This window comes from Octopus bimaculoides, chromosome 24 (assembly GCF_046866305.1).
Source record: "Octopus bimaculoides isolate indiv1 chromosome 24, ASM4686630v1, whole genome shotgun sequence".
Classification (NCBI taxonomy): Eukaryota; Metazoa; Mollusca; class Cephalopoda; order Octopoda; family Octopodidae; genus Octopus; species Octopus bimaculoides.
Genome location: NC_142951.1, coordinates 25,378,431 through 25,392,963, shown reverse-complemented (window position 1 = coordinate 25,392,963; position 14,533 = coordinate 25,378,431). Strand labels below are relative to the sequence as shown.

The 14,533-nt window shown below is 38.4% G+C and overlaps 1 protein-coding gene across 3 annotated transcripts in view; it reads left to right on the top strand.

Moving 5' to 3' along the window:
- LOC106881396 (uncharacterized) overlaps window positions 1-14,533 on the top strand; it is a 139,881-nt gene that overhangs the window by 35,054 nt on the left and 90,294 nt on the right. The window contains exon 1 of one of the 3 annotated variants that reach the window (XM_089340780.1): window positions 9,744-10,797. The exons of the other annotated variants lie outside the window; for them this stretch is intronic. Coding sequence (XP_089196906.1) covers window positions 10,406-10,797 — 392 coding nt within the window. The 5' untranslated portion in view covers window positions 9,744-10,405. Of the gene's footprint in view, window positions 1-9,743; window positions 10,798-14,533 lie in introns of those variants that run through there. 3 annotated transcript variants of the gene reach the window in all.

The following is a 14,533-nucleotide window of genomic DNA, read 5'->3' as shown; positions in this document are numbered from 1 at the left end:
TATAAATTGCTCGCCCTTAACAATTTGGTTCGGCCGGCGAGAGCGTGCTGATACTCGAAATTGTAGAAACAATAAACTGAAATTGATTGAATGCTGGAATGTAAGAACTCTAATCAACAGCTCTCAAAGCTTATCATCTAAACATACAACAATCAGGGCAGCTCAAGATATTGGTGACATTTCTGCGTTCTCTGAAACTCATTTTTCAAATGATGGTCAATTTAAAGAAATAAAAGAGGGATGTACACTTGTCTGGAAAAGGAAAACTGAATTCGAAAGGAGAGACACAGTTGTTGGCTTCTCTATTAGATGCAGACTATTTCCAAACTTAATAGAGCTGACTCATAGAAAGTGCTTTATGACTTTGAAACTGAAACTTGTTGTTATTCCAGTATTAACAGTGCACATGCGCTCACTCAAGATAGCAATGATAAGCGAATCCTTCTACGGATCTCTTAGAGTTGTCCTTTCCTAAACCAGACAAAACTATTCTTTTAGAAGATTTCAATGCTCTTCAACGAAGTAGAAAGTATGGGATTAGCTTACTCGTTTTGGTGTTGTAAAAAGGAATAGTAATTGGCTTAATCTATTAGAACTGGACAAAATTTTGGACGTTCTATTCTAAACACCCAATTCAGGCACAGCATGGATGAATCTCAGACCTAAACAGTGGGACCTCCTGGCCTATGACTGTCAATCTCAAAGACATTTGGGATGTACTCTGTCTGATCCCTCTGACCTGCAGACTGTTCGTCGGATCATTTACTGGTCAAAGCAAGGTACACAATTATAACACATCTAAAACCTATAGCAAGAAAAGTCAACAAAATTTCTAGCCATATTTATATCGCCGAGCTTGGTTTGAGGCGAACAATAGAAATAGTTCAGCTTCTAAAAAGAAAGAAGAAAATTCGGAAGTCAACGCTACATCATCTCTTATCTGAACAGCATAAACACAGATACTTGAAAAGGTAAAAACTGAAGCGCAGAGATTCGTTCGCCTTAAAACTAGCGGTTTACCTTCTGCAAATATAAAAACTATTACAGGCAGAAATATAATAAAGTTATGCAGTCTCTTAAAACAAACATATAGTTCAAAGGCGTATAAAATATTTCCACTTAGATCACATGTTGTAGGGGGTGGGGGGACTCTGTTCTTTAACAGAGGAAAATGCCGCTTGGTGGAAAGAGCATTTCTTATAATTCTATAATGATAATGTAGCAGAGAATATATTTCTAGAATCCCAGAGTTGGTTTTATCACAGCCAAAGCACCAAGGATATGGTATTCACTGAATGATAATTGTAGGAAAAGTACAGGAAACAACAGGATCTGATACGGGAGTTTATAGATCTGACGAATACCTTTAACACGATGAATAGGAAGTCTATATGAGCCATACTTGATAAAATTGTGTTTCCAAATCATTTCTGAAGCTTGTATGTTCATTCTATGATGAAACGGAAGCCGTGTTGGCTTAATTCATTCGGAACCCATAGAATATAAGAAACGAAGTAAAGCAGAACGGCTATAAATAACCCACTTTCCTTGCAATATATCTCTATTGTTCAATTTTTGCTTCTTGCATATATTTGAAAATTATGACCACAGTAATTATATCAGATACAGATCAACAGGAAAGTTGTCTAACCTCAAATGTTTTCTCTGCTAAACCAAGACTTTCATCGGTTTGGTTCAGCATTTGCTCTTTGCTAGAGAATGTGATCTTGCACATAAGGGATATATCACAACCCGTAGGATATACAGAGGATATATAGCGACACGCGCATAGACTCAGTGTTGTCGCCAAAGTTTTTAGTTTCAGATAAACCTTGAGAAAACTTTTGTCATGTTCCACTTATACCCAGAGAAAAATTACTGTAAGACAGAGATTTTAGTTGATGGTTACCAATTGAAATTTGTTGATAAAGTTGTGTACCAGCCAAGTCCTCTGAAGCATAACTATTTAATAGATAATGGAATATTACATCTGGAACTGGTACATCAGAATAGCATAATTGTTTCAGGTATTTATATAGTGGTGAGCGAATACAGCCAGACTCTTGACCCTGCCAGCCTAAAATCAGTGGAACATCTGGGGCGAAGCAGCCGAATGGTGAGAGATTTTCTTTAACACTCTGCTGGAATCCAAATCATATCACTCTAATATCGGTTTACGTGGCTTTTTGTAATTACACGTTTAGCTTATTCTACTTCTGTAAAACACGGATAACATATAGGGAACTCGAGAAACTCTCAGAACGAGCTTACCAACATTGCCTCCGAAATATTTTGAACATTGACTGGTTTACGTTAATTTCTAACGCTGAAGTGTTGATGAAAGCTGATACAGTCAGCGTAGAGACCAATATTCTTCACGACAGGTTAAGACGGATAGAACACCTTATGAGAGAGAGAATGATAAACGTATGCCAAAATAATATCATTGCATATGTTTTAAAGATTCTGTTTGTAATTCACAAACCGTTTTCAATGTCTCAAAGCATAATTTACGTATTTATGGCAAATAATAGAGCAAGCTCTGGAAGAGCTGAAACTTTAGACTAAATTCGTTTGAAAACTCAAGGCATATGAAAATTAGGCAAGTTAATAGAAAAATGGAAGCTAATGTTGGTACATTCACTTCGTTATAATTGTGTTGTAAGCGACTACAGCTGTACTTGAATTTTGCAGGCCTTCTTTTAAGTTATAAGAGGATTGATAGAGAGAGATTAAGCACAGGTTGCATTACGGTCATTATACACTTGTTGAATTACTTATATATGTGGAAGGAGTTTCTTCGATAGTCCCGAGCCGACCAGAGGCTTTTAAGTCGATTTATTAAAAGAAAACTGAAAGAATCCCATCATACATGTGTGTGTGTGTGTGTGTTTTTGTATGTATGTGTATGTATACTTGCATGTGTGTATGTGTGCTTGAACGTCCCTTTTAAATCACGTTGCTGACTGAAAATGAACGCTACCGTCATACAATGCTGTCGTTCGTTTCCAGTCTTCCTTGAAAACATGTTCGTTCAATGTACAATGTATAGTAGAAGACACTCGCCCAAGGTGCAACGCAGTAGGACTGAACCCGGAACTATGTAGTTGGTTAGCAAGCTACTTACCACACTCCTGCGACTATGAAAATATTGAAAAATAGATACGACACGGAGAAATATTACCTGACTTTGAAACAGATGAAGGTTTACGACAGGGCGAGCATTCGTCAGTAGAATAATCTACTTCGATGAATTTCGTCAAACTAATGCCATCATGGGGAAAATAGACATTAAATCGATGATTTTTTTACAGAAAGACAGAGTGACATACAGACAGATGAATAGATAGATAGATAGATAGATAGATAGATAGATAGATAGATAGATAGATAGATAGACAGATACATTTCTTTTATTAGCCACACAGGGCTCAACGAAGATGGGACAAATACAATGTAGAGCTTTTCTTTTTGGGAGGGGGAAGGAAGGAAAAAAAAAAAAAAAAAAAAAAAAAAATTGGGGGGCAGTTCGATCAAAAGGGATCGAAAAAAAAAGAAAAGGAAAGGCCGATCAATAGGGATCGTGTATCACACAGTAATGTTCTCGTGTAAAAAGAGGGGAGGACAGTTTAGGTTTAGCCGTGGAAGGAAAAGCCCACGGAAAAGACCACGGTAACCTTGGTCAATATTCTCATTGAAGAAACTATAACAGTAAGTGACTCTCTTTTGCCTTTTTGTTTTTTTGTTTTTTTTCTTGTTCATAGGGTTATGCTCAAGATGGCTCCGTCGTTCACACGTGCCATCCTTGCTACATTCACCCATCTTTTTTTGAAGCATTCACTAGACAAGACTTCCCTTTCTACTCTCAACTTCCTCTTCAGGTGATACTTGAAGAAGTTGATGAGAGATTGCCCAGAGAGGAAAGTCTTTGTCTCTAGACCTTTCAGACGCGTCCACCATACACATTCTTTCGCCATAGCCACAAGTACGATGAAAATAGCTCTTCCTTCCCGTTTAAAGGAAGGAGGCGCGACAATATTCACGATAGACTCGGCTGATAGACCGACTCGTCCCACACGCGATAGCAGTTGTTCGACGTAAGCCCACAGCTCGGAAATGGTGGGACACTGTACGAGTGCGCGCAGAACGGTTTCGTCGCTCTGCCGGCATCTCGGACAGGTCGGCCCCGTGTTTCTCGAGCCATGCCTGTAGAGCTTATCCCGAACGGGTAGTGCTTCTCGATAGCACTGCCAGGCCAGGGATCTCTGGAAGTTGTCCATAGGTCCCGGCCCGAAGGTCGTCTTAAACAGGCGGGTCAGGTATTCCTCGTCGACGCCCAGGTTCGCCCCGAGATCGTCGTCGTACCTTCCCTCCACTAATCCACTATAGAATGCGTTAGTTGTGATGCAGTCGCTCAAGGTTGACCCGGGTTGTTGGAGTTGCCGAAGAGCAGCGCGACACTCGCGGTGCCATTCGCCCTTCCTCGGCCTCTTCTTGATCCATGACTGCAGTTCGGTCATGGAGACGAGCTGCGGGAAAGCGCGCCGCACAAACGGTGACCACACCTGTTCACCGCTGTCTACGTAGAGCCGGAGATGTCGCAGTCTCAGCGCGTGTCTGCGCATCATCAACCACGGCATGCCCAGTCCTCCTTTTAACGGGTGTTGGCAGCAAACGGATCGCCTAACCATCGGAACGCTTCCTTTCCACAAGAAGCGGAAGAGGATGCGCTCCAGTTTGGTGATGGTAGGGTCGGGACAAGGAACGACGGTCAGGCGGTAGTAGATGACGGACGCGATGTACGTGTTCGCCACCTCCGCCAGATAGATAGATAGGTAGGTAGATAGATAGATAGATAGATAGATAGATAGATAGATAGATAGATAGATAGATAGATAGATAGACAGACAGATAGATAGATAGACAGATAGATAGATAGACAGATAGATAGATAGATAGATAGATAGATAGATAGATAGATAGATAGATAGATAGATAGAATCGATTGGTGGGTTAATAACAAAACCAAAACAGAGCAGAGCTTATAAGAATGATTACTTATTACTCAGTTTGTACGGTTAAACATGTTACGATAAACTTGAATGTATATTTGAGTATGTACTTTGAGTGGAGTGTGAGTGAAAAGCTCAAGTAAGTAGATATAATGAGTATATATCCATATATAGAGAGAGATAGTTGTGTGCAAGACGTGTCGAGGTGGCTTTGCGGAGATTTGAAGAAAATACAATAAAAATGAAATCTAATTGAATGATTGTAAGATCAATAAGTTAACCTGCATTGTGGGTAATTTCGATTTTCTAAATCAGGAATAAATTTGTTTAAATATTGTGTATGTTATGTTTTTTTTTTATGATATATTTGAAGGGGGAAAAAAGACCATAAAATAAATTTTAAAAGCAAAATACAGACAATGACAGGGTAATCAACATAGAAGAAAGCAACCTTTGTAGAAAATGGTGCATCTATCTGCAACAAATTAACTAACCGCTTCTTGTGTTATTGCTGTTGTTGTTTTTATTAGAATTGATAGTTGGAGTAAACTCTTGTTCGTGTTCATTTTTAGACTAGTTCTTGTTATTGGAATTAATGTATTTTTTTAAAGCCATAGTCATTGATGTTTCTATATAAGATGATATAATCTTGTTATTTTGTTGTTGCTGTTCGTATTATTGCTGTTACGGTTTTTTTTCTTTAGATTACTGCCGTTGATCTTTCTATATTTGATTATATTGTTGTTACTGCTACTGCTGCTGCTGCTGCTACTGTTGTTGTTGTTGTTGTTGTTGTTGTTGCTGTTGTTGCTGGTAGTACTGTTCTCAATGGCATTATTACCGTAGCTGTTAAAGGCGGCGAGCTGGCAGAATCGTTAGCACGCCGGGCGAAATGCTTAGCAGCAGTAGTTCGTCTGCCGTTACGTTCTGAGTTCAAATTCCGCCGAGATCGACTTTGCCTTTCATCCTTTCGGGGTCGATAAATTAAGTACCAATTACGCACTGGGGTCGATGAAATCGACTTAATCCCTTTGTCCTTGTTTGTCCCCTCTATGTTTAGCCCCTTGTGAGCAATAAAGAAGCAAGAATCGTTAGTGCGTTGGAAGAAATGCTTACTGATATTTCGCGAGTCACTACATTCTGAGTTCAAATTCCGCCGAGGTCGACTTTGCCTTTCATTCTTTTGGGGTCGATAAATTAAGTACCAGTTGAGTACTGGAGTCGATCTAATCGACTGACCCCCTCCCCCAAAATTTCGGGCCTTGTGCCTAGAGTAGAAAGGATTATCACCATAGCTGTTAAGGCGGCAAGGTGCCAGAATCGTTAGTGCGCTAGATGAAATGCTTAGCAGTATTCCGTGAATCGCTACATTCTGAGTTCAAATTCCGCTGAGATTGACTTTGCCTTTCATCCTTTCGGGGTCGATAAATTAAGTACCAGAGGTTTGTGCCTATAGTAGAAAGGATTTATTCTTTTCTACTCTAGGTATAAGGCCCGAAATTTGGGGGAAGGGGCCAGTCAATTAGATCGAAACCAGTACTCAACTGGTACTTAATTTATCGATCCTAAAGAATGAAAGGTAAAGTCGACCTTAGCAAAACTTGAACTCAGAACGTAGCGGCAGCCAAAATACCAGGAAGCATTTCGACCGGCGTGCTAGCGATTCTGCCAGCTCGTTGCCTTAATAAAGAGTGTTATTACCATAACTGTTAAAGGCAGCGAGCTGGCAGAATCGATAGCACTCCGGGCAAAATGTTCAGCAGCGCTTTGTCCGTCTTTAAGTTAAGTTCAAATTCTGCCGAAGTCGAACTTTGCCTTTCATCCTCTCTGGATCGATGAAATAAGTACCAGTTACTTACTGGGGTCGACGCAATCGACTTTCCTTCCCATCCTCAACAATTTCAGACCCTGGAAAGGCTTATTACCATAGTTGTAAAAAGCGGCGAGTTTTGTCCGTTTTTATGCCAAGGTCGAATTTGCCTTCCATCTTTTCAAGGTCTATAAAATAAGTATCAGTTGAACACTGGGGGTCGATGTAATCGACTTATCCCCTCCTACGAAATTACTGGCCTTGTACTAAACTTTTGGCACAAGGCCAGCAATTTCGGGAGAGGCGAAAGCGAGACATTCAGTAACAGTTCTTTAAATTAAAGGCTATTTGCCAACATAATGTGGCTGTCCTGGAAGGGACGATGTTACTGTTGTTTTAGCCCCAGGAAACACACACACACACACACATATATATATACTATTTTTTTCTCTTTTACTTGTTTCAGTCATTTGACTGTGGCCATGCTGGAGCACCGCCTTTAGTCGAGCAAATCGACCCCAGGACTTATTCTTTGTAAGCCTAGTACTTATTCTATCGGTCACTTTTGCCGAACCGCTAAGTTACGGAGACGTAAACACACCACCATCGGTTGTCAAGCGATTTTGAGGAGACAAACACAGACACACGAACGTACACACACATATACATATATATATACATATATACGACGGGCTTCTTTCAGTTTCTGTCTACCAAATCCACTCAAGGCTTTGGTCGGCCCGAGGCTATAGTAGAAGACACTTGCCCAAGGTGCCACGCAGTGGGACTGAACCCGGATCCATGTGGCTGGTAAGCAAGCTACTTACCACACAGCCAATATACATATCCCATAACTTAGCGCTTCGGCAAAAAAGACATAGAATAAGTATCAGTACTTTAAAAAAATAAGTACTGGGGTTGATTCATTCGACTAAAATTCTTAAAGGCGGTGCTCCAGCATGGCTGCAGTCTAATGACTGAGACAAGGGAAAGAGTAAGAATCTCAATTGGTCATATTTGAGAATCCAACAGGAAAGTTTAATTACAGTTGTCTCTGGTAAGAGCCTATGGAGGAGATTTCTGAGAGGACTCTATCCCCACGACCCTCCAGGGAACTGTAAGTGGCGACAAATGAATAGTTGGATCGATATCAGTAAAATATCCCAGAACTTATTCCTTACAGGGTTAAAAGAAAATGTGTTTGAGCTAATATAATCCTTGATAGATTATATCCAGAAGCAAATGGGAATTGAATTTGGCTTGAACCCATCTAGTCATAGATCTCTTGAATCAGGGATAATCTGGAGTTAAGCAGTAACATTACGATCTCACGAGAGAGGAGCTTCAAAAAGACGCTGAATCTGCTAGAGATAGCAATCGAATCATAACCTTCCAACTTACAAAATAAAGGGTACACTGAACAATGTGCACCTGGATAGACACTTCCCAAATGAAGAAAGATTGATCATGGCTTTGACACATTTGATCATATAACGGTTGACCAGGGGCTAAACAACAACAACAACAACAATATGAACAGACTACATTTAGATCTAGCTATCATAACAATTAATGGATGGAGTAAATGGCGGACATTTTTTCTAAAGCAATCTTCTGAATAGGTGTTATTATATGTTGCCTTGGAGATTTTTCCCCGTTAAGGTAAAGTTAACTCAAAATTGGATTAATCAGTTTATGCATGAGAAAGGATGGAGAAAGGGCTGTAGGAGAGAAAAGGGGTCAAATCAAATTGAATATGTACATAATCCTTGAGGATTAGCAAAATTCACCTTCGTTAAGGTAGGGAATTTTTGTCTTTTTATTCTTTTTTTCTTTTTTCAATATAATCATGTTAATTACTACACTTCCTCCCATTTTCAAGTATCCTTTACACTGGGGGAAAAATAATGAAGCAGGCTTGTTTCATTATTATCTATTTTCTTTTCGTTCAGTTACGAAACCCTAATTGTCATTCTTTCATTACCAACCCTTAAAGAATGACCCACACACATCCACAGACACGTGCACACACACATCCGTGACCTAGACATGACCTATGAATTGTACTTCTTTTCATTGATATGATTGGCCTCTAGACTTTTTTTAATTGACTGATTCTCCCTGACATTTCACTTGATTCCAGTTCTGATTGGTTACAAAGAAACAAACACGTCGTAACTCTTCTAACAGACCTATCCACTTGTAATCGTAAAGACAACATTTGCACTCGTACGCACTAACGCACTGAACTTCACATACATATACACATACACATACACATACACATACACATACACATACACACATACTTTCATACATCTACGCACACTTGAACTTACACACATGTACAGAAATACTAACACCAAAACAAATACAGTCACACATATAAACAGAATTGGTCAGGCATGTATAACAGAATGTATACTCACCTACAAAAATATACACTCAACCTTTGTGTCCCCGTCTCAACATCTACTCTTTCTTCAGCTCATTTCTCTTTCTTTTCCTCCGTTTTCACTTCATCGCTTCTTGTCTACTCCTCTATTTTCTGCTCTTTGTTTTTATCCCCGCCACTCTTTCTCACTCCCTCTCGCTTTATTTCTCTCTCTCTTTCCCTCTATCTCTCTCTTTCCCCCTCTCTCTCTTTCTTACTATCTGTATATCTCTCTCACTCTCTCCTTCCCTTTGAGATGTTTTTCTTTCTTCTTTCTCCCTTATTCTTTCTCTTCTAACAAACACAGAAGCAATGTTGTTGCACGCACAGACACGCATACACAAACACACACACATACTCACACACACACACACACACACACACACAATCACACACACACACACACACACACACCCATACACGGTAGTCCTAAATACTTCGTTCTTGTCATCATGTTTTCCTACCTCTTCAACGCCTCCGCCATCTTTCCTTCCACCCACTAACCAAACGACCGGCAAGCAACTTTCGTTGTCAACTGACTCCAATCAAGGCGCTCGTCTCCTTTGTATTTGTTCAATTCCGTCTCAGAGATCACTGCAGCTTTGACTACTTGCAGTCTGTAACGTCTCTAACCGATTATTTCATACCAAAACTATGTTAATATGGTGATTTGTTGCACATTCTCTCCATATTTCTTATCCTTAATTGTCTATTTAGATCTGAAATTGCAAGACACGCAATGTGTGTTTACACAATTAAATGTGCCTCCTTTTCTAACATGTCTCATAAGTTTGTTTTCTCTAACGAAAACTGGGTAAGGTGGGATATCTAAGACCTTCTACCAACTGCTTCTCTGGGTTTCTTTTTCACTTTATTTTTCTATCTGTGTGTTAATGACTAAATGAGACCAGTCAAGCTTTTATGATTATGTATTATATCATTGACCAACCACAACTGAGGTTCTTTCCGGAAGCTGTTGTGTTATCTGTGAGTTAATATTTGTAAATATTCCTAGCGGGTTTATTGGTCATCGCAAGTCGGCGGGAAGCTGGCAGATAACTTCAAAGCGAAACCAACATCAGCAGAACAACAGCAACACAACAAAAGATAGACAAAGAATTACACAGATTTTCCAGAGACTATATAGATATGTCAAACCATCGTAACGGCCTACTGTTAACTGAATCGTATGTGTCGGGAGAATTAGCTTGCGGGACAGTGTCACGAAATTCACAACTGAACAACCATCATATGACGACACATGGAGAAAATAGCAAAGATCAACATTACAGCAACAGCCATGCGAAAAACACCGTTAATGGTGACAAAACAGCCGGAAGTAGTTGCAATTCTTTTCGTGTTTCAGAAACAAAAACAACAGCAGCAGCAGCAGCAGAGACGACAGCAACAACATCAACAAGAACAAAGCTTGGATACAGCAGGAAAATGTCATTATATCACAGAAATCCTAAACTTCAGGCTAATCACAAAACTGTCCTATCAAGAAAGATTGATCGGAAGAAAAAATCAAAACTACAAAAGTAGGTTTGCATTTTTAATTCTAGTTTTACGTTTTAAAGCTAAAAGGATTTATAAAATTTGACAGACGTTTTTGTGGGGACCGAGTTAAGTTCTTTTGTACAGAGGTATGTAATGTTCAAAAACATCTAACCTTAGAAAATTGTTTTCAAAATGATGAAACAGAAACAAAAAAGCATTTCTAGTATTTTTGCTTGTTTTTTTTTTTTTGTTGCATTGCAATTATTTTTTTGTCTCTTTATTTATTCATTGATTTATTTATTCATTCATTCATTTAATTATTTATTTATTTATTTATTGCTATAATTTAACGCCGCTCGGAGCAATTTTATTCCCATTTCACTTATCTCCAGTGCAAAAATTAAAATTAGCTTTGAATTTTTTCCCCCACTAAATCAATGAATACCGCAAGATTTATAATCAGAATATACTACCATAAGCAGTGCTATCTTAGGCATAGGCACACTGAGCAGCTGCTCGGGGTCCCCATGAATCTAAGGTCCTAGTTCTGACCTATGGATTGCCGTTAGTATATAAACACTATTGGACCCAGTGCACTGATATGCCCACAGACCTATACTACTGCCAAGACGGTCCTAGCCATAGGCATGTATAAAAACTATATCCACCTGTTTATATGTGTATGTATACATGTATATATATATACATATATATATATTTATATATATATACATATACATACATATATAGTAAATATTATATATATAATAAATATAAATATATATAATAAATATTATATATATATAATAAATATTATATATATATAATAAATATTATATATATATAATAAATATTATATATATATATATATATATATATATATATATATATATATATGTACACACTCTCATTCACACACATACATACGTGTGTGTGTGTATGTGTGTGTTGAATGAGAGCGTGTGCGCGCGCAAACGCTTGGTTAAATCCGCAAATATGTTTGCTTATATACGTATAAATACTTTTCATTATTCCACGAAGCGTTTTTCAATACATTTATTAATAAAATAACGATTAACTAAGAAGCAATATGATAAACCTTGTCCATTAAGTGTCAATTTATAATCAGTATAACCCTCTCTCTCTCTCTCTCTCTCTCTCTCTCTCTCTCTCTCTCTCTCTATCTCTATCTATCTATCTCTCTCTCTCTATCTCTATCTATCTATCTCTCTCTCTCTTCCTTTCTCTTTTTTCTTTTCCTTTTTCTTTCACTATACAAATGCAAGTATTCGCGTGCTCATACTTGTGCGGGTATATTTCTGTGCTGGTATTTATTAATCTACACAGCCTGACTATAAATTTTATATAAATACATATAAGTATATATATATATATATATATATACACTCTTTTACTCTTTTACTTGTTTCAGTCATGTGACTACGGCCATGCTCGAGCACCGCCTTTAGTCGAGCAAATCGACCCCAGGATTTATTCTTTATAAGCCTAGTACTTATTCTATCGGTGTCTATTGCCGAACCGTTAATTTACGGGGACGTAAACACACCGGCATCGGTTGTCAAGCGATGTTGAGGAGACAACACAGACACACAACATATACACACACATACATATATACATATACATACAGTTTCCGTCTACCAAATCCACTCACAAGGCTTTGGTCGGCCCGAGGCTATAGAAGAAGACACTTGTCCAAGGTGCCACACATGTGGTTCGTAAGCAAGCTACTTACCACACAGCCACTCCCATATATATATATGTGTGTGTGTGTGTGTGAGTGTGTATGTATGTATGTATGTATGTATAAACATATATATATATATATATATATATATATATATATATATAAACAAACACATACATATAATACACATATAACATACACACACACACACATATTTATATATATATATATATATCCTTTCTACTGTATGCACAAGGCCTGTAATTTTTGGGAAGGAGTAAGTCGATCACATCGACTCCAGTACTTGACTGGTAGACATATATATAGATGTATAAACATACACATATATATATGTATGTTTGTATGCGAACCCATGGAAAACAAACCTCACCCAGCTATTCTGATTATATGTCTGTGCACACGTTTGAATGTGGTGTGTGCCAGAGGGTTTGCAAATCCAATGGGGGTCTTAAAAGACATGTTAGAATCCACAATGAGCAGAACTTACTTGCAGGTATTGGTAGTGCAAATCAGAGGTGCAATCTGTGTGGGTGTTTTTTCAAAACACTGTCTGGTTTAAAAAGTCACATCAGACGCCATGAAAGGGCTAAGGTGTAGGTGCAGGAGGTGGTCAAACTCTGTTTAAGGAGTAGACAACCACCATATACAAACATACATACATACATACATACATACATACGTACGTACGTACATACATTCATACAAATGTACATATATAGCAATGAGGGTGCCAAAGTGATTATTTCGAAAATATTCCGCAACAGCCGAGGACGCCATTTAGAGCAACCAGTCATCTGCATATTTGTATCATTCCTAGCCTCATTCAGGTATAATTACTCCTATAGTCTATTAATCAACCTTACAGTCTTTACGCTTACGTCTAAGTGGCAGATATGACATGACCATACGTTAGACACGTCAGTCTATTCGTGGCAAATTGTCACTTTGCCTTTCAAGGCTACATTAACCTAAAGTAGTACCCATAGTCCAGTGAGAGCTGTGACGTCATTGATCATGTGATTAAACGTTAAAAAGAAAACAGGTGAAAATATTCTTGTGCGCATATGTACATATCTGTGTGTGTCTGTTGCAGTTTATGTATCTATGTGTGGACGCACATGTATGTGTGTTGTGCTGTGTTGTGTGTGTGTGTGTGTGCGTGCATAAGGTGAGGTATCATGTACTTAACTGCATCATTCCAGTCGTGCTTGTCCCAGATGACAGGGTGAGTGTGAAGGTGGAGGAAAATCTTGGATTGAGTGCGTGTGGACGTACTATATATATTTTTATTCTTTAAGTGTTTCACTCAATGGACTGCGGCCATGCTGTGATATTGCCTTGGAAAATTTTATTCGGACAAATCGACCTCAGTATTTATTTTTTTATAATCTTGTAATTATTCTAATAGTGTCTTTTGTCGAACCGTCAAGTTATGGAACGTAAACGAACGACCACTGGCTGTCAAGTGTCAACACCGACACAAAGACACCCACGCATGAAGAAGTATACAAGTGCCTTTTTTTCCTAACTTATGGACTATACATATATATATATATATATATATATATATATATATATATATATATATATATATATATATATATAATTTGTGTTCGTGGGAAGAACCATTTTAACGATGCGTACTGCCTTAATTCTTCGAAACGCCGGAGTTTTAATGGTGGCAGCTGATGAAGGGGATGTTTCTATGTGGCCTGCTTGTTTGTTACACCTTGTTTACCATTTTGTCCTTGTTCTTTTGCCACGTCATGTACCCAGTTATGTATCTATATGTACATGCAGATGAACGTATATAATACATGTACATATATATGCATATACTCATATATTGTTTGTATCACGACAGAACGCACGCGTTACCTTTATACAGTAAGTTTTAACTATTTTTCTAACGCGACTCTCTCTATTTCTATCTCCCCCTCTCATTCTTCCCTCTACTGTTCTTCGCCTCTACCTGTCACTACTTCTCTCTCTCTCTCTATCTCTTGTTACTCGTCCTTCACCTCTCACCGTTACTACTACTATCTCTC